Source organism: Dipodomys spectabilis, unplaced genomic scaffold (assembly GCF_019054845.1).
Source record: "Dipodomys spectabilis isolate Male_0828 unplaced genomic scaffold, ASM1905484v1 ptg000001l, whole genome shotgun sequence".
Taxonomy (NCBI): domain Eukaryota; kingdom Metazoa; phylum Chordata; class Mammalia; order Rodentia; family Heteromyidae; genus Dipodomys; species Dipodomys spectabilis.
In genome coordinates, this window is record NW_024870678.1 from 31,910,240 (window position 1) to 31,936,002 (window position 25,763).

At 40.3% G+C, this 25,763-nt stretch overlaps 1 protein-coding gene across 2 annotated transcripts; it reads right to left on the reverse strand.

Annotated features, from left to right (window-relative positions):
• Window positions 1–1,297: 1,297 nt before the first annotated feature.
• On the reverse strand, window positions 1,298–25,377 carry Katna1 (katanin catalytic subunit A1). 2 transcript variants are annotated; one of them, XM_042677162.1, is made up of 11 exons: window positions 25,228–25,377; window positions 19,079–19,249; window positions 17,439–17,596; window positions 15,699–15,879; window positions 12,393–12,514; window positions 11,114–11,219; window positions 9,018–9,176; window positions 3,860–3,986; window positions 3,322–3,456; window positions 2,948–3,074; window positions 1,298–1,656 (listed from the first exon to the last, which is right to left on the reverse strand). In XM_042677162.1, the coding sequence occupies exons 2-11, from the start codon at window positions 19,238–19,240 to the stop codon at window positions 1,458–1,460; spliced, it is 1,476 nt and encodes a 491-aa protein (XP_042533096.1). In that variant the 5' UTR covers window positions 19,241–19,249; window positions 25,228–25,377; the 3' UTR covers window positions 1,298–1,457. The 2 variants fall into 2 exon arrangements, with proteins under 2 accessions (XP_042533096.1, XP_042533022.1); XM_042677088.1 differs by having other exon boundaries at window positions 19,079–19,253.
• Between the last annotated feature and the right edge of the window lie 386 nt (window positions 25,378–25,763).

The following is a 25,763-nucleotide window of genomic DNA, read 5'->3' on the forward strand; positions in this document are numbered from 1 at the left end:
TTAATGTAGCCAAGGGGAGGAAGAATGCCAAGTATGAGAACAAAGAACAGTATTTCATTTTGCCTTTCTGGTTGTAGCTAGTAAAATAACTGAGTGGTACAAGCATGTAATACCAGCACTCAGGGGACTAAGTCCAGTCTGGAAAACATAGTGAAACCATCTCCAAAAACTAACAAAAGCATAAGAAAAACACAAAAAAGTCTCCAGTAGTAACTTTTTTCATACCCTTCCTTGTTCTGTACGTTATTAGGAAGCCTCAGTTCTAAGATTATGATCTTATTTCATCCACTAATCGTAAGTTTATAGACTCAAGTAAGAAGAAAACTTGAGAACATACGACCTGTTGGAGAGGATGGGCTCTGTTTTCAGCAGACTTCCTATCCCAGCTTTCCTTTCCAGAAAAACTTGAACCACAGCAAGGAAGCCCATCTCCTTGAATCTGCTTTCTTTTCTGTGGTTGGGATATAATACGTTATTTTCTTGTAAAGTCATACATGGGAATCTTACCTCAAATTTTTTTCCCAAAGCCAGTATGGGTTTTTTTTTTTTTACTATTATTTACCTCAAAAATTTTATACTATGAACTTGTTTTTCATTTACTACCTTTCAGTAGGAATTTTCCTTTTCTTCCTTTTGGTATGCCAAGAGAGAGCTTCATGCTTGCCAAACAGCCTCTATTTAAACCCATACTCCAGGCCATTTAGTAACTTTTTAAAAAATACTATTCACTGGCATGTTGGGCTACAGTACAATGTAAACCTACCTACACATAACACAGCCTCTTATGTAGGCAGAATGCTCAGACAAGACTGGACCTATTTTCCTCCTTTAAATTCACACTGTAGTGAAGAGTCTTACTCTCCCAGAAAGACAAGGGAAGCTACCATGACACAATGCCGGAAGGATAGGAATCTATGCTTTATTTAGCTACTTACTTGTCTAGTTAATTTTCCATTAAAAAAGATACCTGTGTTCTAACCTCTGTGGTCAGTGACATGGAAATCAGACAGTGCTAAAAGAAAAAGAAGGGGCTGGGAAGGTAGCCCAGTGGTAGAATGCTTGCCTTGCATGCATAAGGCCCTGGGTTCGATTCCTCAGCACCACATAAGCAGAAAAAGCCAAAGTGGCACTGGGTTCGATTCCTCAGCACCACATAAGCAGAAAAAGCCAAAGTGGCACTGTGGCTCAAGTGGTAGAGCGCTAGCCTTGAGCTGAAGAGCTGAGGGACAGCGCTCAGCCCCAGAGTTCAAGCCCATAACCGACCAAAAAAAAAAAAAAAAAAAAAGTGAAAGAAATGTACCGCTTAAAAAATTGCCTTTATTCAGAATCATAAGAAATTTTTCAATGTTACCATTATGAAAGTTTAAAAAAATATAGCACTCAGTGCAATGAAACACTACATTTAATTTTTCAGAAAAAGACTTAAGGTGGGTTTCTCACAGTGTACATGTGAGATGTCAGCATGATCCAAACTCAAAAATCCACTTCTCGTATCTCTCGATATCTGCTGCAGATACTGACTTAGACACCTTCTTTAAAGCCATTTCAAAATCCTCCATAGTTGTGGGCATGTGCATTTCTTCTCTTGAAAGGTTTCGGATTTCTTCTGGGGTCAGACCTTCAATACGCCTTCTCATTGCCATCAAGGATGCATCCCTATGTTTTAAGTTAAAAAGAAAGCCAAAAACTGTTATTTTGATTGAATAAAAAATATGCATGTATTATTATGAGTGCAAAATAAAGAGTAAGCATCACAGACAGAAGAGATTACATTAATTAGAAAATTAGGTATTTGCTCTATAAGAAGAGATGAATGGCTGGATGTGGTAGCACTGTAATTGCAGCTTGTGTGAGTGAGGTATAGAAAAGAAGGGTCCTGGTGTGAGGCTAGCCTGAGCAAAAGTAAAATAAAGAACAAGCTGGGTATGGTAGTACGTACATCTTTATAATCCCAGCTAACACATGATTGAATCAGGTAATTTCTCCTTTGCCTCACACTCACTACTATATAACTTCATACTCAAGTATGTCTTCCATTTAATGACTCATCTTTAACTGCAGCCACCAGGTTGGCAAGGGACAGTGACTTAGCAGCCTCACAAGTGCACAAGTTCTCTGATCTAGTGCTGAGCTCATGTTAGAGACAGGAAGCCAGTGCTAAGAGGCTTCTGCCAAGACTTAGATTAGGACAAGCTAGTTACATCAACAGGACTGAAGTCAGTTTTTGTTTTACTCCTGTTCTCACCCCATTAGGATATGCTCATTGCACACACAAATGTTAACTGTGCTCTGTGGGTATGTCACAGTCATTTCCCAAATACCAATAAAGTGAAATGCACCAATAACTTTAAATCCAAGATAATTCATTTTTACCCAATTGTTCTAATATGAGCTTCATGAACAAACAGCTTTCAAGTAAACTAAAGATACTTTACTCACATGCAAGATACTCAAATATCTTACCAGCACCTGCAACCCTGTCACATGGATCTGTATTTCTTTTTTCTTTTTTTTGTCTGTCATGGGGCTTGAACTCTGGGCTTGGGCGCTGTCCCTCAGCTCTTCAGCTCAAGGCGACCGCTCTACCTCTTGAGCCACAGCACCACTTCCGGTTTTTCTAGTGGTTTATTGGAGATAAGAGTCTCACGGACTTTCCTGCCCCGGCTGGCTTTGAACCATGATCCTCAGATCTCAGCCTCCTGAGTAGCTAGGATTACTGGCCTAAGCCACCAGCGCCCGGCTGTATTTCTTTTTTTTAAAGAGAGCCTCAGCATGTAGCCAGTCTATCCTCAAACTCCAAATCCTCTTGTCTCAACTTCCTGACTGCTGGGCTACAGGCATGACCACCATACCTGGCTCTACTCTTTATCTATCTTACTGTGGCATAAAAACTTCATAATATAGAAGTTTTTACTCACAAAATCTTTAGTTTCCACATAATACATACCTGCACACATTGGTAATGTCCGCACCTGAATAACCTTCCATGTTTTCAGCTATACTTGTAAGGTTAACATCCTCAGCCAATTCCAGCTCACGCAGACTTATTCGTAGTAACTCCTCCCTGCCTTTTGCTAATGGTAGAAACACATTTTAAAATGTAAGCCATTAAGCACAGTGTATTATTTTTTTCTCAAGTCCAGTATAAGTTGTTTCCTAATTTTTAGAACTCTGTTGGTTAAAATGTCAAGAGGTATATTCCCTTCTGCACCTTAAATTACCAAGAAATACAAGGAAAAACAGCCTACTTTGTCTTTTCAAGGAAGATTATCACATAAATGGATTAACAGGAACTTTCGGACAAGATTTAGATGACAATACCTGATGGTAGAGGAATATAGATTCGTTTTTCAAGACGTCTTCTTAAAGCCTCATCTATGTCCCAGGGGAAATTTGTAGCTGCCAGAACCATAACCATCTTGGAAGGGTCATCATTTTCAGAGGCACCTCCAACACCTGAAATGAAGAATAATGAGAGATATTACAGATATGTCAATCGATAAGCAAGGGAAAATGAGTTTTAGTAGTACGTAATGACTCAAAATAGATTTAACTTTTTTCAAATATATACATAACCCTTCCTAAGGCCAACTTACCTGAATGCATTTCTACTTCAGTTCCATGGATAAAAATGAGACCAGTAAATACAAATGCTCAAGCATATCCTATAAATGACCATAATTTCTTACACGTCACTATGGCCAGTGTACCATATTTATTCTCATAAAATCTCTAGGCACTCTGGCCCATCTGGAGTTATGAACACTGATTAAATGCATTGGATAGGTTAGCACTAGGCGTAGAGCAGGACACACTATCCTCCCACCCCAGGTCAATCCTTGCAGAGGTTTGTATCTACCATCCATCTGAACCAGCAGCTCTGCTTTCACCCTTCTGCTCGCTTCATGCTCCTCAGAAGTCCCTCGGCGACTGCAAATGGAATCTATCTCATCAATAAATATGGTGGCTGGGGAATAAAATCGAGCCTAAAGAAAGAAAATAGGTAACATCAAGTTGCTTCCCTGCCATCTCCTCCCTGTTAAGAAACACTATGGTTGGGCCGGGCGCTGGTGGCTCACGCCTGTAATCCTAGCTACATAGGAGGCTGAGATCTGAGAATCGCGGTTCAAAGCCAGCCCGGGCAGGAGAGACCGTGAGACTCCTATCTCCAATAAACCACCAGAAAACCGGAAGTGGCGCTGTAGCTCAAGTGGTAGAGCGCTCACCTTGAGCTGAAGAGCTGAGGGACAGCGCCCAGGCCCAGAGTTCAAGCCCCACGACCGACAAAAAAAAAAAAAAAAAGAAACACTATGGTTTACCCCTTAGAGCTGCTAGAGCAGGGCACCAGCAGCTCATGCCTAGCTACTCTGAAAGCTGAGATCTGAGGATCATGGTTCAAAGCCAGCCCAGCAGGAAAGTCTGTGAGATTCTTTATTTCCAATGAACTACTCAGAAAAAGTCAGAAGTGGCACTGTTGCTCAAAGTGGTAGAACGAGAGCATTGGATGAAAAACCTAAGTGGCAGTGCCCAGGCCCCACAACCAACCAAAACAAAGGAGGAGGGAAGAAAGGGGAAGGGAAAAGGGAAGGTGAAGGAAGGAAGTAGCTGGGAAGGCTACACGCTGCTCCTTTCCCTCTTGCCCCGATACTGGGGGACAAGGAAAGAACGAGAACCACTAAAGCACAGCTTCTAATGCAGAAACATGATATGACAATTTGCTTCTTCCAACTATGGTAGGAGAATCCTCATAAATATTGGTAAGTGTTCTAATGCTCTACAAAAAACTAATCAGACTGACTTTTCTTTTGCATTTGCGACAAGTCTTGGGCCTCTGGCCTGGTTGCTATCCCTGAACTTTCTATACCAAGGCAGTGACTTGGAGTCACAGTTCCACTTCCAGCTTTTTGGTGGTTAATTGGAGATAAGAGTCTCAGGGACTTTCCTGCCTGGGCTGGCTTGAATCCATGATCCTCAGATCTCAGTCTCTTGGGTAGCTAAGATTACAGCTCTGAAGTAGTTAATTATAAGAATCAATTATATGTGTTAATAGGTTTGAGACAACTCACATATCATAAAATTCATAGTATATTCACAGTGTGTCATTAGTGGCCTAAAGAGACAGCCATATTCTACCCTGCATACACAAATATGAATCATCTAGGATCTATGTATTTCATATAAATGGCATCACAAAATAAAAGTCCTTTTGTATCTGGCTTCTTTCATTTAGCATATTCTTGTTGTTGTACCTCATTCCTTGCCCCCCTCCCGCTCCCTCTATCGCCTCAGTCTTGGGGCTTGAATTCTGGGCCTAGGTGCTATTTCTGGGCTCTGGCTAAAGGCTAGCTTACTACCACTTGAGCCACAGCACCACTTTGGATTTTTCTGTGTAGTTTACTGGAGATAAAAAGTCTCACAGACTTTCCTGCCCTGGCTGGCTTTGAACCACAATCCTCAGATCTCAGCCTCCTGAGTAGCTAGGATTCCAAGTGTGAACCACCAGCACCCACCTTCAGTTCATTCCTTTTTATGGCTGAATAGTATCCCTCTTAAGCTTGATTTTGCTCATCAGCTGCATTTCTTGCTCAAAGTAACAGGGAAGATTAATCTGACCCATTAAGTATTAGGTCTCGGTTAAGTTGACTGATAGGTCTTAGCAGTATCATCCTTCTCTTAAGGAGGTTGTGGAAACAATTACTACAGTAACTGGAGTTTATTGTGAAGCATTATTAAAACAAATATTGAGAGTTAGGAAGGAATCATTACACAAGGAAATTTAAACCTAAAATGATGACCAAGATGTCTAGAAAACAATTTAGATGAACAGAAAGCATTTTTAAAAGTCCACAGTGGCAAGTGAGCATTGCAGACTGAGCATAATATCATACCAGGTATACCAATTCTTTCCTTTATTAGTATCAATTGCATAAAGCAGTGGATTTCATTATGATATATTCACACACAGTACTTTGGTCATGTTCAGTCCTCCATTTCTTCACTTGTTCTCCACTAGCCTATCAATTCTTGGAGCTATGAATTCTTATCGTTATTAACCTTAGAATCCTCATCATTATTAACCTTAGAATCCTCTAATAGGAATTAATTGAAAACACTATGCCTCCAAAATATGGATTAAGTTTTACTTTAATGGGAAAATTCAAATATTTAAATCCAACTCTCTTTTCTAATTGAAATCTGGAATTCTAAGTCATCAGTTCCCTCCAAATTTGGTTTTAAGACAGGAGACAGGGTCTCACTGCTCACTTCAGCTAGCTTCAGATCTCTGATGGATCCTATGCCTCAGCTTCCCAAGTATGGGATCACAGAGTATTCTACCAAGCTTAGTTTAGTTGCTTTTGTTCCAGTTCTAGGGTTTGAACTTAGGCTGGCACTCTACTGGTAGAGCTACAGCTTCACTTTTTTGGTGGTTAGCTGGAAATAAGTCTTGTAGACTTTCCTGCCCAGGGGGCTTCAAACCACATTCCTTAGGTCTCAGCCTCCTGAATAGCTAGGATTACAGGTATAAACCACTGGTACCCAGCCAATTAAATAAAGGAGTCATTACTTGAATATTATGTATAAAATTTTTATTCTTCTAAAGAAATGGACATAATGAACTTTCATCAAAGTATCCAAGACAATTCTTAATCAAAATTATAGCTTGCCGGGTGTTAGTGGCTCACACCTATAATTCTAGCTACTCAGGAGACTGAGATGTGAGGATCGTGGTTCCAGCCCGGGCTAGAAAGTCTGTGAGACTTTTATTTCCAATTAGCCACCAGAAAACTGGAAATGGTGCTGTGGCTCAAGTGGTAGAGCACTTGTCTTGAGCTGAAGAGCTCAGGGACAGTGCCCAGGTCCAGAGTTCAAGAATCGACAAAAAAAAAAAAATTATAGCTAGGAACCGACCTACCAGCGTAATTTACATCAATAAAAATTAAAATTCAGGTCCGGTGCCGGTGGCTCATGCCTGTAATCCTAGCTACTCAGGAGGCTGAGACCTGAGGATCTCGGTTCAAAGCCAGCCCGGGCAGGAGAGACCGTGAGACTCCTATCTCCAATAAACCACCAGGAAACTGGAAGTGGCACTGTAGCTCAAGTGTTAGAGTGCCCGCCTTGAGCTGAAGAGCTGAGGGACAGCGCCCAGGCCCAGAGTTCAAGCCCCACAGCCGACCAAAAAAAAAAAAAAATTTTTAAATTCAATTTGCACCAAAATTAATAAGATTAATTTTTTCAAGTACTGGGAATAGAATGACCTGACTTCAAGAAAACTACCACCTGATATATATCAAATTGGCTAGGGCTAACTGGGTTTCTGACAAAAGTTCTTGACAAAACAACAAAAATCAATTACATCTTTCTTAATGGATCAGATAATGTTCCCTGTTATTCTGAGCAAGAAATGGAGTTAAGGAGTAAAACCAAACTTAAGGGATACTATTCAGCCATGCTCGTTACCACGTCCTGCGGAAACCCTGGAGCTATTGACAAAATTTAAACAAATTTAATATATAGGCCTCAGGCGTAACTCAGTATTCATGTTGAGGCAAATTAACAGAGGTACCACCTATAGCATGCCATTAGTGCTCAGGTGTACAACCAAAGGTACATACTGTAGACAAATAATGATTTACTGCTTAACAATGATTAAGTTTTTTCCCTAGAAGGTCCAGGGAATCCAGTAAAAGTGCTTTGTTGTACCCTTCAAAACCTTACTATAAAAAGTGTGCAGCTAGGGATAGAACTCAGGCTTAGTTTGCCAACGCGCTCAATTCAGAGAGAAAAAACAAACAAGCAAACTAACACATAGTGAGACATCTCTTCCTACCGAAGAAAATATTTTCATAAATATCATTCTTATAGAATTGGAGGGTTAAACTTAGAAAATATACCAAATGTTTCTTAAGTAGGTAATGTTGAGAAGCCCTTGTGTCCCACTTTGCATTAAGCAGGGAACTAGCTTGTTTTACCTTCCTATCGTTTCACAGGCAAACTATATTAATGGACTCAGAGCAAACAGGGCTCAGAAAAAGGGAGAATTGCCCACCTTTACCAGTTATATAGCACAGTTATTCTTATTTAGCTATTTATGTTTTATGGAATGCCTGTATTCAATATACTTTTTTCAACAACAACAAACAAGTTATTTCCAAATTATTGAACATATTCTCCATTAGCTTCCTATTATGCCACGGACTACTGATAAGCTATTAAGAACCTGTAAAACTTTACTGGCTTATGAATTGTCCATGAGGAAGGAAAGAAGATGAGACCTGAAACAGAAGGAAGCTTTTTCAGAAAACAGATAATCCAAATGGTTACTCTGCATGTAGGAAGGATAGTCCCTTAAGAGTCTTAGCACCACCCACTACAATTAGTCCAATTCTTTGTCACTACATGATAGTGTTCCTGTGTCCTCATACAAAGGCACTTCTTAGAGGAATCACCGAAACATCAAGGATCATTACTGATGTCTGAAGTATAAAAGGTGGTTGAATTTAATCCAAATGACTACTAGGAATTAGAAATTATTTTTTCTACTGACACATTTGTGGGGTGAAATAAAGAGGAAACTCAAAATAAGCTGCAAAGAAATGAACCCGAAGACTGGGTCATTATTAACCTCAAAGCATTTGTATACTGGTCTGGAGATGATCTAAATTCCACAACTACTTGTGATTCTCCTCTTTGGGTAGTTACAATACCGCACTTACTATATCATAAGTAAGCTTATCAGTTACAAACATATAATTAGTTCAGACCCACAGATTAGTAATGCTAATCTCTTAAGTGAGTATGGTCAGAAACTAGCAGATATGATTTACCTGTGGAGGAAAGGAGAAAGGAACTGAAGTTCCTCATGTTTAAAAAGGATGGTGACTTCAGGGGCACAGGAATCACTCAGGGCAGAATGTCATCCTGCCTGGCTGATACACACTGGAGAAAGTTCCATTACAATACATTCTCTCCCCTTATACAGGCAAAGAATCACTCTCAGAGCAGCCTTACACACTCACCATTTCAAACAGAAGACGAACAAGCTTCTCAGACTCCCCTCTGTATTTGGAAGTCAGAGTTGATGAAGAGACATTGAAGAATGTTGTCTTACATTCTGTAGCCACTGCTTTAGCAAGAAGGGTCTTTCCTGTTCCAGGTGGACCAACCATCAACACTCCCTGTTGGGAATATAATAATGTAAGCCATTCTTGTTTCGGGGGTATGCTTTTAAATGGGAACTCTACCACTCGAACCATGCCTCAGCTTTTTGTTGCCTTAATGACTTTTTAACTTTTATAAACTTTTTCTATGTGTGGTACTGGGGTTCTAACTTAAGGTCTCACACTTGCTAGATGGATGCTCTACTACTTGAATCATGCCCCCAGCCCACCATTTTAATTTTTACTTCAGCTATTTTATGGATAGACTAGTCCAGGCTAGCCTGGGCTATTAGCACCTCTAGATATATTACCTACTAGAATTTTTGTTCTGATAAAAGAAATTAGTTTAAAAAAATAGCAATAATTTCATTGCTTATCACATTTAAGAGACTTTAAAAACTAAGCCAGGTGGAGCTGGGAAGGTGGTTCAGTGGTAGAGTGCTTGTCTTGCATGCATGAGGCCCTCATGCACTACCTAAGCAGAAAGCCAGGATTGGTACTGTGCCTCAAGTGGTAGAGCACTAGCCTTGAGCTGAAGAGCAGAGGGACAGGACCCAGGCCCAGAGGTCAGGCCCCACAACTGACAAAGAAAAAAGCCAGGAGCCGGTGGCTCATGCTTGTAATCCTAGCTACTCAGGAGGCTGAGATCTGAGGATTGAGGTTCAAAGCCAGCCGGGGCAGGAAAGACTGTGAAACTCTTATCTCCAATAAACCACAAGAAAACCGGAAGTGATGTTGTGGTTCAAGTGGTGGAGCACTTGCCTTGAGCTGAAGAGCTCAGGGACAGTGCCCAAGCCTAGAATTCAAGCTCCACGACCAAAAAACAAACAAAACTATTTAAAGCAGTTATCCACTGGCATAGTTTCTAAATCCAAGATTTTTAGTTTCCTACTAGCCCATGATTTTACTTATTATTTACTTTTATCAGCCCATAACTTTAAAAAGTACTCATTATATACAGATATTCTCAAAAAAATTTTTTGTGTGTCAGTCCTGGGATCTGAATTCAGAGCCTGGGTACTGTCCCTGAGCTTTTTTTCTCTCAAGGCCAGCACTCTACTACTTGAGCCATAGCTCAACTTCTAGCTTCCTGGTGGTAAGTGGAGATGAGTCTCATGGACTTGCCTGCCCAGGCCAGCTTCAAACCTCGATCCTGATTTCAGCCTCCTGAGAAGCTAGAATTATACACATAAGCTACCGATGCCTGGCTATTCCTCAATTTATAAAGCACAATTCTAAAAATACATACTATAGGTTGCAACATGACAAATGAAAATGGATTATTTTCTACTAGCTGACTAGGTCATATCTGCAAATGTATGGTTATTCTAAATCTGTGTATATCGTTTGTAAACACACCTATGTTTTTCTTTTTCTGTTTGTGGATGATACTGATGTTTGATGTTAGGGCCTCACATTTGCTAGGCAGGCACTGTACACTGTACACTTAAGCCATGCCCCAGCCCTTTTCTGTTCTTGTTAATTTTCAAATAGGTGTCACTTTTTGCTGAGGTCAGCCTGCATTATGCCCCTCCTATTTATATATATAACTAATATATATATATATATATATATATATATATATATATAAAACTAATTACTGTACTCAGCTTTTGGGTTGAGATGGGGTCTCATAAAATATTTTGTTTGGGCTGGCCTTGAACTATGATACTCCCCATGTTAGTTTTCTGACTAGATTACAGGTGCGCATCACTGCACTTTATTTTTGCCCATGCTAGCTTTTGACCACAATCCTCCCCATCTCTATCAAGTAGCTGAGATTAGAGAGATGTGCCATCATGTACTCTTCCAATGGCTTTTGTTGCAAACAAAACAAAAACAACAAACACTTTTTAGTTTTTCTCACTCTGCTTTCCCAAATATGAAGAAACAGTGGCTCTCTGAGTCAATTTATGGTCATTTACTCAGGTGATTCTTAAAATTAATAGACTTACTTTCCATGGCCTCCTAATGCCCTTAAAGAATTCTGGCATCCACATGGGTAACACCACGGCTTCCTTAAGCAATTTTTTAGCTTCTACTAAATCAGCAATATCATCCCTGAAAGAGAAGATACTTTATCAACTAAGTTTGTAGGTTATATATTTGACCCTATGTTGTGGTCTCTTGAGAACCACTGCTATTTTACATGATTTTACACTGTGAACAGAAGGTGAGCACTAGTGAACTATCACACTGTGGTTTGACCTACTGTGTCCTCCAGTAAACACAAAGAGCATACTCTCTGTCTGCAGTTCTTGGCAAGAATGATGTTCAGCTTAGCTCATGAGAACATAGACCTACACATATCCTTTTCCTCTTCTTTTTTATTTTTTCTTTTGGTAGTACTGGGGTCAGAATTAAAGGCCTCCTGTTCATTTGGTTAGTGTTCTACCAGTTATGCCATGGATCCTGCCCCGCTTTTTGCTAAATGGAGCATTTCAGAGTCAAGATATTCAGACAAGCTCTCTACCAGTCAAGCCACAGCTCAACTTCTGGTTTTTTGGTGGTTAATTTGAAATGAGTCTCACATATATTCCTGCTCAGGCTAGCTTTGAACCATTATCCTTGGATCTCAGCCTCCTAAGTAGCTAGGATTATAGGCATGAGCCATCACTGCCTAGGTCTGAAACTCTGAGAGATAAATATTGAAGTTAAAAGCATCACAAATTAGTCTGAAGTCAACTCAACCATTAGAATATTATTAATGATATGTGTGGCAATTGTATTGCAAAAATGTTTCATTGTACAAGTATGAATACCAAAAACTTCTCAACTATAACTCACAAGTATACCTAGTTATCATTATTGTTTTAACACAAAATACCTAACTTTGTGGTAAAGTGAGCTTTTTAAATGCGTTTTGAAAGGTTACATATCTGACTAAATATAATGTTAAAATGCTGAAAATCAGTGCTCTAATAGGAAATAAACCACTACCAAAGGTTACCTCAAAAAGAAGGTAAAATCTCTGTGCTCTTATTGCCATTTTATATATAACTTAATAATTAAAAAGAAAAAAAAGAAAAAAAACCTTAGAAAAAGTAGATTAAAAAAAAAAAAAAAGAAAAAGAAGTAGAACCTAAGTGGAAATGTAGCATTCCATGGTATGTTCTGAAATACCACAAAGACTGGTTCTATCCTCAAGGACAATCTTTAGTATACATCCATATTTGTTTCATTTTCCCTCTCTAAAACCATAATCATGCCCAATTATTTTGTAATATAACTTACCATCGGACATTGGGATTCTGAGAAATTATATCTCTTTCCAAAGCTTCTACTAAGTCCTTGTCATATCCTGTGCTATCAAATTTATTTGTCTCTGGTTCAGAAACTGCAGCAGGTGATTTGTTCTATGTCAGGAGAAAAAAAAAATCAAGAGTTTTGATTCCTTGAAAAACTATGTACTGAAAGTTTCTGTGAATCAGAAATAAAATGGAACTCAACTGATATCTTTTTCCTTTTAACTTTTTTGTTTATTACTTTTGTGATTTGAACTCAGGTCTTCACACCCTATCACATAAGCAATGCCTAGCTGTTTGCTGGTTATTTTGGAGATGGAGTTTTGCAGACTTTTCTGCCCAGACTGGCTTCAAACTCTGCTCCTTGGGATCTTAGTCTCCTGAGTAGCTAGGATTATAGAGGTGTGCCAGTAACATCTGGTGGTCTTATTTTTGAGACAGTCTAGTGTATAACAGTTAACTTCAAACAATCCTCCTGCCTTGGCCTCCTTAGTTCAGGGATTATAGATGTGCCTTGGTCTCCTTAGTTCAGGGATTATAGATCTACCACCACACCCAAGTAGGGAAAAAGAATTCTATTGAAAGCAGATTTTTTTTCCCTTAGAAAGCAGAGTCAGGGGCTGGGAAGGTGGCTCAGCGGTTGAGCGCTTGCTTTGCATGCCTGAGGCCCTGGGTTCGATTCCTCAGCACCACATAAGCAAAAAGAAAAAAGCCGGAAGTGGCACTGTGACTCAAGTGGTAGAGCCCTAGCCTTGAGCTGAAGAGCTGAGGGACAGCGCCCAGGCCCAGAGTTCAGGCCTCATGACTGGACCAAAAAAAAAAAAAAGAAAGCAGAGTCCAGAAGAAAGTGGTACAGTATTTTCCAGTGTTCAAAGAAAAGAGCTTAGCAGGGTGCCGGTTGCTAAGGCCTGTAATCCTAGCTACTCAGGAGGCTGAGTCTGAGGATCGCAGTTCAAAGCCAGCCCAGGCTTATCTCCAATTAACCACCAGAAAATAGGACGTGGCGCTGTGGCTCAAATAGTAGAGTGCTTGCCTTCAGCTAAAGAGCTCTGGGACAGTGCCCAGGCCCAGAGTTCAAGCCCCATGACCAACCGCCACGTCCCCCCCATCCCCCAAAAAAAAGAAAGAAAAGAGCTTAAAAAAAAAACAAAAAATTAAAAAATTTTAAAAAAAAAGGGCTATCAACTCAGAATTCTATAGTCATGAAAAATATCATTTGGGAGCAGGTGCTGGTGGTTCATGCCTATAAACCTAACTAGTCACAAGGCTGAGATCTAAAGACTGGTTTGAAGCTAGTCCCAGCAGTAAAATCCGTGAGACTCCTATTTCCAATAAATTGCTCAGTAAAAGTTGGAAGTGGCACTGGCTCAAGTGGTAGAGCATTAGCCTTTGGTACAAAGAGGTTCAGAGACAGCACCCAGGTCCTGAGTTCAAGTCCCAGGACTGGCAAAAAAAAAAAAAATTCTTTAGGAATATATAGGAAATCAAAACATTCTTGGATGAAAGAAAAGTAAGAGAAGTTTGTTATTCAGGGACTAGATGTGGAAGAATGGCTTTAAAATCCTCTACACAAGCCTGGTGCCAGAGGCTTAAGGTCAGCCCAGGACAAAAAAAAGTTCTAGAGATTGCATCTCAACCAACAGCTGGGTGTTAGGTACATGTAATCCCTAGTGGCCTGTCATTGCTAGGGACACAAAGTAGCACAAGTAGGAGGCTTGAAGCCACACCTGAATGAGTATAAAGCAGGCTTTACTTTAAAATAACCAGCACATTCTGGGCGCTGGTGGCTCATGCCTGTAATCCTAGCTACACAGGAGGCTGAGATCTTAGGATCTCGGTTCAAAGCCAGCCCAGGCAGGAAATGCTGTGAAACTCTTATCTCCAATAAACCACCAGAAAACCAGAAGTGGTGCTGTAGCTCAAGTGGTAGAGCACTAGCCTTGAGCTGAAGAGCTGAGGGACAGCGCTCAGGCCGAGAGTTCAAGCACCACGACCAATAAAGAAAAAAAAGGGGCTGGGAAGGTGGCTCAGTGGTAGAGCACTTGCCTTGCATGCATGAGGCCCTGGGTTCGATTCCTCAGCACCACATAAGCAAAGAAAAAAGCCAGAAGTGGCGCTGTGGCTCAAGTAGTAGAGTGCTAGCCTTGAGCTGAAGAGCTGAGGGACAGCGCGCAGGCCCAGAATTCAAGGCCCACAACCGGACCCCCTCCCCCCCCCAAAAAAAGATAAAAGAAAAAAGAAAATAACCAGCACAAAAAGAGCTGGAGGTGTGGCTCAGTGGCAGAGTGCCAACCTAGCAAGTGTAAGGCCTTGATTGAGTTCAAACCCCAATAAGGCCAAAAGAAAAAAAGAAATAGTGATAAAACAGTTTTATAGTGGAGAGACCTGGCACACACCACCTTTACCAAGTAATTCAACTGATCACTAGTAAGGACAAACATACTATGCATTCTTATGTGATACACTGAAAGGGAACATCATGGCTGATGATATCCCTACCAAAATACAAAACCTCCATCTTAACTATGAGGACATATCAGATATGTATTTAGGATTCAACTAGACAAATGGTAAAACTAGATTAAAATACTATTTGATTTTATACTATTCTTAAGACTTTTTTGCAAAGTGTAATGAATCTATCAGCCTGTTATGTTTTGTGTTTGTGTCAGTTTAGCTTTTTCACTCAAGGCCAGTGCTCTACCACTTCAGTCACCCTCCCACTCATGGCCTTTTGCTGATTAATCGGAGATTTAAGATTGCAGCTTCTAATCACAATTCTCAGATCGCAGCCTCCTGAGAAGCTAAGATTACAGATATGAGCCACTAGTGCCAGGCTAAATCAAACCAAAGTTAAAAATAGCAACCAAAGGGCTGGGAATGTGGTCAGTGGTAGAGTGCCTGCCTAGCATGCATGAAGCCCTGGGTTTGATTCCTCAGTACTACATAAACAGAAAAAGCTGGAAGTGGTGCTGTAGCTCAAGTGGCAGAGTATTAGCCTTGAGCACGAGAGGCTCAGGGAAGAGCCCAGGCCCCAAGTTCAAGCCCCAGGACCAATACGAAAATGAAGAACAAAACAAAAAACCAGCACCAAAAATATATTAAATGGGAAAAATTCTAGTGTAAGTGTAGTTTGACAAAGGTTTTATAACAACTCTGGGAAACTGATTACCAAATCTTGATGATCACTGGATCTTAAATCTTTGTAGTGTTCACTGTTTTTAACTTGCCTACTTTTTAAGCATTTTTAAGATTAAAAAGTAATTTTTCACTCATAAAAATCAAGAACATTTACCTTTTCCTCTCTTCCCTTATTCTGTTCTTTCTTTACACGACAACGAACAGCTTTTCCTCTGTCATTGTGATGATTTTGTGCAGATGGACGGTAAGCTCTGACAGCTGTGCTTGGGCGGTTACTATGTGGTTTAGTGTCACTATACTGAGGAGACTGACGTTTCCTAGGTCCTGGAGAAGGTCTGAACACAAGACCATTAAAATCATGATTCAAATATGGATAAAGGCAAAAACTACAAAACCCAACTGTACAAAGTTCAGCATGTTGAAATCAAAAATTTAAACCTGACCTAACTGCTGTGGTGATTTAATAAGAGGAAGGCAATATAGTTATAGTTCAGAAATAATTAAGGTAATGGTGACTTCTACTTAGAAAAAACAATTGTTGGGCTGGAAAGTTGGCTCAGTGGTAGAGTGCTTGCTGCGCATGCATGAGGCCCTGGGTTTGATTGCTCAGTACCACATAAGCAGAAAAAAGCCAGAAGTGGTGCTGTGGCTCAAGTGGTAGGGTGCTCGCCTTGAGCTGAAGAGATGAGGGACAGTGTCCAGGCCCAGAGTTCAGCCACCACGACTGACAAAAAAAAAAAGAAAGACAGAAAAAGAAAAAACAATTGTTGTACATCAACTATGAATGAAATATTACTGGAAAACAAAAAAGAATTATCTGAGAAGAGTTTTACAAAAAAGTAAATCAAAATAATACAAAAGCTGAATTTACATTTATTCATTGGTATATTCAATTGGTATTATTTTAGGTATAATTGTCATGTTTCAATTAATAATTTAATCATTTTCTATAAGAAAAAGATATAAAGCTGGGCGCCAGTGGCTCACACCTGTAATCCTACCTACTAAGAAGGCTGAGATCTGAGGATCACAGTTTGAAGCCAGCCTGGACAGAAAAGTTCCCATGAGACTCTTATCTCTAATAAACTACTCAAAAAAAGCTAGAAGTGGCGCCATGGCTCAAGCCTTGAGCACAAAGAGGATCAGGAACAGCATGCAGGCCCTGAGTTCAAGGACCAGAACCAGCAAAAATAAATTTTAAAAAATGATGTAAGCACTTATGAATACTTAAAAGAATTTGCAGAAGGTATTTTATGTGTGTATATATACAAATACATACATGTATGTTTATACATATATGAATATATACGCACACATAAGTATTTGCACACATGTATATATGTAGGTACATACAAGTATATATATCTGTGTATATATACATATATATGTGTATGTATGTGTATTTATTTAATCTCCAGTTCTATGGCAGAAAATATTAATTGAAACATAATTATGATACTTAAATAATATCAGATTGCATATACCAACGGATAAATGTAAATTCAGTATTTGTATTATACTTGATTTATAAAACTCTTCTCTGATAATTTTTTTTTTGCTTTTCAGCAATCAGACTAATATTTCATTAATCTTTGATGTACAACAATTGTTTTTTCTAAGTAGAAGTAACCAAATGTGTATTGGACTGCTAATAATGGGCTACTGTTTCCACTACTTCATGCTTAAGCACAAAACTGTATTTATGCCAAAATGTCATTTCTTGGACTAAGTCACAAAGACATGCAATATACAATGATTATTAAAAACAAAAAACTATAATAGGACTTTTAGTCAATACTTTCCTCCAAGCCCAGCCTCTCTGCCATCCAGTCCTGATTCATATGACCATTTCTATCAATTCTTGGAGCTGTTGGCTTAAAATATCCTTACTTACCTTCGTTCAACAGGTACAGGCAAAGACCAGACTTCTCCTTCAGAAGCCGGAAGCTCATGCTGTGCAGCTTTCAAGGGAGTGCTATCTAGTTTAAAGCTCTCGAGTGTTTTCATGATATCCTTTACATGTTTAGCTTCCACATTTATTTCCTGCCAAACCTGGTTTCAAAGAGTAAAGCTCTTTAGATTTTTTTAAACTATATCAACCAAGATTAAACTAGGGTTATTTGTTAAAGATGTTAGAAACTTGTATTTTGATATCAAATATAGCTACCTATGCAAACCATACCCACATGTTTTGTCAAATTTTTAATAATGGGTAATTCTTTGTTTTCAACTGCAAAATTAATTCTAATAAAGCAAGTTAAATATCCTGGGTAATTAAACTGTGACTGAGTTACAGCTCTTTAACTGCATAAGAAATTGAAAAGTTTGTCCTGGCATATTGCCTGTAATCTAAACCAACACTCAGGATGCTGAGACAGAACAAGAACCTGACTAAAACTCAGCCCCACACACACAAAAAAGAAAAGATATGGTGCTGGTGGTTCATGCCTGTAATCCTAGCTACTCAGGAGGATGAGATATGAGGATCACAGTTCGAGCCAGTTAAGGCAGGAAAGTACATAAGACTCTTATCTCAAATAAATTACAAAAAAAGCTGAAAGTGGTATTGTGGCTCAAGTGGTAGAGCGCTAACCTTAAGCAAAAGTAGCTCAGGAATAGTGCTCAGGCCCTGAGTCCAAGCCCCAGGACCAGCCAAAAAAAAAAAAAAGAAAGAAAAGGAAAAATAATTAGCTATGAATTTAAACTTTTGCAATCCTTGATAGCTTTTATACTACTTAACTTTTCCTTTTTCAGACAAGCTCTCTCTGTGGATCCCAGTTTGAAACTGCGTATCTTGAGATCCTTGATCAAAGTACATTATATGCATGTATGTAAAATATCACAACAAAAACCATTTATACAATTAAATAATGCCAAAAAAAGGTTTTAAATAAATTGAGAACAGTAGCTAACACCTGTAATCCTAGCTACTTGGGAGGCTAAGTTTTGAAAATTGAGGTTGGAAGCCAGCCTAGCAGAAAAGTTTAAAGACCTCTATCTCCAATTAACCAGCAAAAAAGGCTAGGCTGGAGGTGTGGCTCAAGTAATAGAATATAGCTCAAGTAATAGAGGGTCAGCTCATGGTATGCTTAGGCATAAGGCTAAGGCCCTGAGTTTATGCATACTCACACACACAGACAAAGATAATTTAAAAAGAGCTCAAGACGGGCGCCAGTTGCTCATGTCTGTAATCCTAGCTGCTCAGGAGGCTGAGATCTGAGGATCATGGTTCAAAGCCAGACTGGGCAGGAAAGTCCATGAGACTCTTATCTCCAATAAACCACTAGAAAACCGGAAGTGGTGCTGTGGCTCAAGTGCTGGCCTTGAGCTGAAGAGTGCAAGCCCAGAGTTCAAGCCCCATGACCGACCAAAATAAAAAAAAAAGAAAGTAAAAAGGACCGTTACTAATATGTTTCAAGCAGCACTGTATACAAATCCATGTAATAAATCATATTGTGTGTATATGAAACATGAATGATAAATCTAAATCTTCTCATGAATACTATTAAAATTTGCAGCAGACATGATTCTTACCTGTTGCCATTTCTGCTGGAGGTATGTATCTTTGACCGAGTATAGATACTTGTTCATTTGGTCAAGAACTCCCTGATAATACACCATTGCAGAGTCATAGTTTCCCAACAATGCATATTCACGAGCCAATTTCACATTCTCACTAATCATAAGTAGACTCATACTCCAATGTACCCTTCAAAAGAAAGAAACATTATACACATAGAAATATATACCATAAACATTTTTTTCAAAGTAGACTTTTCAGGGCTTCCTCAAGAAACTCACAACCATATAGGACACATTCTGCCTCTAGACAGATAACATTTCCCATTCTTAAAGAAATATCTGTCTTGTTTTAGTTCTCTCAGTCATCTATTTAAGGAATTTCTCAGTTCAAAATAAATGTTTCCTGAGGTGAAGTCCTCTGGTATGACTTTCATCTTAAAGTATGTCTATAGTTACTCTACATTTATAGTCTTATCTCTACTAGACTAAGTTTAGTCTATGTCCTAATCATCTACCATGAGTTTTCAAGACAAAACTCATTTTTCTACCAAAGTCTCTGGGTGAAACCATCAACTTAGTTTTGTTTTTTGTAATTTCATTTGATTTTTCCAGAATTTCAATTTTATTTTTCACAGGACTTCTGTCTTTAACTAAGTCCTCTTTCATATCCTGCATTGTCTTCCTTATTTCATTCAGTCATTCATTTTTATTGTCTTAGAATTAATTCAGGTGTTTTTTTTTTCCCATTGGTTGTGTCCTTTTTAATTTCATTGATTATTCTTTTATAATCATTCTTTTTTAGTTCCTTGGGACTTAATTCACTTCCTTATCATAAAATTCCTTATGTGGAATTCTGGAGACGTCTCTTTTCTTTTTTTTTATATTTCTATGATCCTACACTGGAATTTGCTTATCTGAGGCCAAGTCAATGATAGGAAGTTGAAGTATAGCAAGATTAGTAGTAGCAGACTAATACACAGTTTCTTACCACTGGACTGGGAATATAGATCAATAGCTAAATATCTGCCCATGTGTTCAGGGAAACAGGCCCACTCTCTAGCAACAGGTATTTTCTAATTGTCCAGCTAATTTTCTTCTTTAGAGATAAAGCTTTTTATTTTCTAGTGGCTTTGACCACAATCTTTCTATTTACACTTTTTTTTTATTTATACTGTCCCTTCCCAGGTAGCTAGGATAACAATGATATGCCATCATGCCCAGCTTTTTTTTTTTTTAATTGGTTGGAGTCTTGTTAAGTTTTTGCCCAGGCTGGCCTCAAACTTCAATCTTCCCAATCTCTGATTTTAGATATAGGCTACCGCACCCAGCTGGCCTTGACATTTTAACACAAAGTTTATTAATATTACAGACACAGTGCTGGATGCTAGATGTCATTTTGGAGTAAGTACGAATAAGTAGAAGGCATATGTGTTTTGAAATTAGAAAAAATCTTGGTTAAAAGACATTGGCCAAGTCCTTTAATGTTTTTCTAAGCCTGTTTTTAAATAAATAAAATTAATATATTAATACTTGCACAAATTTCACAGTAAAGAATAATTGTCTACAGCACCTGGTACCAAGTGTGACAGCACACTTATAATCTTAGCACTTGGTAATCTGAATTCAAGGCCAGACTACAGATATTGATACCACACTACCTAACAAAGAGTAAGTCTTCAATAAATGTTAAGTTTATCCTTTCTGAAACCCTTTATACATGAGAAGTTTGTCTAATCTTAGCAGTTAGATTGTATGGATATGTGGCTATGGACATAGATATAGCACTAGAAGTATGTTCTTTTTTTTTTTTCTTCCAAGTCCTGGGGCTTAAATTATGGCTATGCCTGTCCCTGATCTTCTTTTGCTCAAGGCTAGCATTCTACCACTTGAGCCACGGATCCACTGCATGTTTTGAGGAGGGCAATGATTACAGTTGTGACTCTGAGAATAAAATAAAAGCAAGTCCAAAACAGTGGTGAATGAGCTGCTAGGGTTACTTAGTGTTAACACATGACATATTCCATTTACTAAGTCAAGTCCTCAGTTAAATAGTGAAGAGGGTTCTTGTTTTGCTTTTCTTTTTTCGATGCTAGTCCTGGGGCTTGAACTATCCTGGGGCTAGTCCTGGGCCTACCCTGTCCCTTAGCTTTTCCACTCAAGGGTGGCACTGTGCCACAGCTCTACTTCTGGAGTCTTATGGACTTTCCTTTGTGGGATAGCTTCTAACCTCCATCCTCAGATCTGAGCCTCCTGAGTAGCTAGGATTACAGGTGTAAGCCACTGGTCTTGTCTTAACCACAAAGACAAGATAGCTTGGACCATTTCCTGACCCTTAACACTCACATTCCTTGATCCTCAGCACATCCTTATCAAGCTAAGATTACTGCTTGATTCTCAATTAATTCCTTCTGCTCTGAAGCCATCCTTGCCCCAGCAGCAGGACACTACTCTGGCCAACAGTGTTGGAAGAGTATAACTGGGGACAGCTGTTGAAAGTATACAGAGAACCTGGCTGGGCTTGGATATGAGGCCTCTCATTTCTTTTTCTCTTTTCCTTAATAGACCCTCTCCAGATCTGTCTATCCTTTCTTCCACTTTAAAAAATAAAATAAAATAGATTACATTCAATTGTTACTTATATATACAGGTGATCTTCACGTTTTATTTTGATAGTCATGATTCAATGGCTAATTACTCTGGACTTCTTTAAAGCTTATATGTTTTGAACTTCCCTTTTTAATCACATGAATTCCTTAGCAGCCAAAGAGCTGAAATTTTTCTAAGAAATACAAATGTAAAAATCAGTCCAGGGCTGGGAAGGTGCCTCGGTGGTAGAGTGCTTGCCTTGTATGCATGAGGCCCTGGGTTCGATTCCTCAGCACCACATAAGCAGAAAAAAAAAGCTGGAAGTGGCGCTGTGGCTCAAGTGGTAGAGTGCTAGCCTTGAGCTGAAGAGCTGAGGGACACCGCTCAGGCCCAGAGTTCAGGCCCCATAACCGGACTCAAAAAAAAAAAAAAAAAATCAGTCCAAGGCCACATCATAACAAAAGACCGGAAAAACCCCTGGCTATCAAAGAAACAATGTATTCACAGATACAATATATAAAAGTACTTAGTTCACCAAATGCTACAGAAAAATAATTCTTTCAGCAGGTGCTAATGGCTCCTGCCTGTAATCCTACTCCAGAGCCTGAGATCTAAGATCCCTGTTGGAAGGCTAACAAATCTGAAACTCTGAAATTAACCATCAAAAATCCAGAAGTGGAGCTATGGTTCAAGTAACCAGAGCACCAGCATAGCACAGAAAAGCTAAGGAACAGTGTCCAGGCCTTGAGTTCTAGCACTAGTACAAGCACAAAAGAAGAAGAAAAAGCTAATTCTTTTTCTTAGGCAATCTCTAAACAAACCCCAAAAAACAAAAGTGAGTACAGTGCTCAATGCTAAGGGATAGTGCCCAGACTGAGTCCAAGCCCTAGTATTGGCCAGCCCACCAAAAAAAAAAAACGTAAAAATGATTACTTCACAATTTAAAATCTTGGCTATACAGATTATTAGTGAAAAATAATCTTAGGCAATGTAATATACTGTTATTTAAACAGCAAGATACAACAAAGTTTTAATTCAAGTAACATTTTTTAAAATACTAAAATCCTAATTTTAGTATTTAATGATTAAAATCTCAATTATAAGTGATCAAAATAATCTGAAAAAAAGATACTATATCTAAATTTCTAAGTATTAAAATTTTTTTGGGGGGGGGTCAATCGTGGGGCTTGAACTCTGGGCCCGGGCACTATCAGTCAGCTCTTCAGCTCAAGGCAAGTGCTCTACCACTTGAACCACAGTGCCACTTCTAGTTTTCTGAATGGTTTATTGGAGATAAGAGTCTCATGGAGTTTCCTGCCCAGGCTGGCTTTGAACCGTGATCCTCAGGTCTCAGCCTCCTGAGTAGCCAGGATTACAGGTATGAGCCACCAACACCCCGCATAATCCTAAAATCTTTTTGCTCTCCCTAAGCAATAAATTCTAGGCCCTCCAGTATTTCATACCAAAAAGACACCACATCCATTTACATTTTTTATGAAATCTTTGGCTGGGTTTCACCAATACTGCAGCTTTTACTATACTGATCATAGGTCATTCATACAAGAAATATTTAAGCACCACCTTAGTAGCAAGGAATTTCTTTGAAGATAAAATGATGACAATAGTAAGCTGAATTGCAAAGATTAAGCTAAAGACTGAAATAAGACAATTAAAACATGAAATTCTTGAAATTTAATGTTAAGATATTTATCTATTTACTCTGAAACAAGCCTAGAATGTAATTAAAGTACAAACAAAAAAATTCAGTTTCACTGTTGGAAACCTAAAAATGTTTAAAAAATATTATCTAAACTTTTTATTTCAAAATATAACCATAAAATCCAATTGTGTAGGCTGCGAGCTGGTGGCTCACACCTATAATCCTAGCTACTCAAGAAGCTGAGATCTGAGGATCATGGTTCAAAGCCAGCCTGGGCAGAAAAGTCCTATGAGAATCTTATCTCCAATAAACTACAAAAATAAAAGGAAGTGGTGCTGGGGCTCAAGTGGTAGATTGTTAGCCTTGACCACAAAGAGGTTCAGGGACAGGAGCTAAGTTCTAGCCCCAGGACCAGAAAGGAAAAACAACTTAGCACTGAGCAAGATAGATCAAGGCTATATAATCTCAGCTACTCAGGAGGTGGAGATCAGAAGGGTGGAGGTTTGAGGCCAGCCCCAGCAAAAAGTTTTGAGACACTCATATAAACAAACAGGCTGGACACAGCGGTGAGCACCTGTGATTCCAGCTATTGGGATGGTCCCAGGCTGATCTTGGAGGAAGAATGGTAGACTCAATGCCCAAAATTACCTAAGCAAAAAGGTCTGGGGTATGGTTCAAGGGGTAAAGTGTCTTCCAAGCAGGACTGAATTCAAATCCAGTATTGCCCAAAACAAGCAAACAAAAAATAACCTGGCATCCTCCTCAAGGTATTGCAGTAAAACAACCTGAGTGACTTTCAAGGTAACAATAGGCCCAAAGCAATTTTCAAGATGATCGTCTGAGGGATATGAAAACTAGATGCTAATTTACTAAAAAAGTTACAGAATCCCTTCAAGGCTATATACAGCAGGTTTATCACTGAATTTATAAAAATATAATGGCTTTTTGAATAGTGAATAGCATGGAGCTTTATACAACTCTTCACGGTCTAACAATGTTGAAAGTTGATGAGCCAGCACTGCTTTTGTTTTTTTAAGGCATGATGTAGGCTTAAGTTGCCAAATGTTAGCATGAAACAAAAGTTTGCTCGTTGTATCCTGGTGTAAGAATTTACTGATTGCAAAAATAATCTCTTTCGGAAAAGAAAATAGGGCGAGACATTGAGACATTTAAGCCCACACAACATTACAAGAGTGTTTCTCAACAGCTGCTAAGATGACTGATCTTTCTTACACATTCTAAAATATCAGTAATGTTTCCAGCAGTGGCTGAAGATCTGATTTCTAAGGGGACAAGGCACAACAAGAGCGTTCTCGGAGAAAGGGAGCACGGCGATGCTACTAAAAGTTAGGAGTTACTATAAACAAGGGCGATTCGCTGTTGGGAGTGAACTGTGGTTATTATTATGTAAGGGCCAGGGGCACTTACGGATCACGACTGTCTCTAGCAGGGCCATCCCTTTACCCCGTGAAGCAAAAGCTGCGGGCGGGTGGGCGGGGGTGTGAAATGGTCTCCACCGCGCCCACCGAGACCATTCAGAAGGGGCCCGCGGCCTTGCGGAGGGCGCCGGGCTCCGGCCCCCGCCGCGACGTGACATCTCGCCCACACCACGGACTGCCAGAGAGCTGTCGGGGTTTCGAGGTGGGCGACGTGGACGGATTCTGGAAAGGGCCGCCCCCCCCCCACGACCCTGAAACACCTGGCGACGCCCACAGACAGACGGGCCGCGGCCCCCGCCCACAGGCCCGGCTGGGCCCGACCGAGGGGACTCTGGTCACCTGAGCCGCAGGGGCCGGCGACAACAGCAAGGGCAGTGTGCACGGCGGGCCACCCCCACGGACGTCCACCACAGGCCACCACAGTCCTCGGGCCGGCCGGCCGGCCGCCATCGGGGGCCCGGTCCCGCAGCACTCACCTAGGGAGGCCGAGACGCCTCGGGAAGCCGCCCACAGCCGGGCGGAGGAGCAAGGGCCGAGCCGGGCTTCGGGCGGCGAGGAAGGACGGCCTGCCCAACCTCCACCACCCCCTCGCCCTCGCCGGCCCAGCACTGCCGGCTTCAACCCACAGCCCCTACCCACCCCCCCACCCCACCTCCCGGCGCCGCCACAGCTCCGGGAGAATTTGAAGTCAAACCCACGGGAGTGACTTCCGGTGCCGGGGGCAGCCTCCGCCGCCGCTCGGGCGTACGCCGGGCGACGCCCCGGGAACGAGCACGTCAGGCGGCGTGAGCGCGCGTCGGCTAGAGACAGACAAGGGGGTGTGGCCGGCAGAGGCTGTGGTCCTCGAGGAGGCGTGGTCAGTGTCCGAGGACGCGCCTGCGCACTTCGCACTGCCTCCCGGGTGAGGAGACCCGAAAAGCACCACAATGTGTGCATTTGTGTCTTTCCCAGGTACTCTCCCTCCCACTCCGACCCCGCGCTTGACTTCTGCTAGACTCTGTTTTACAGGTGA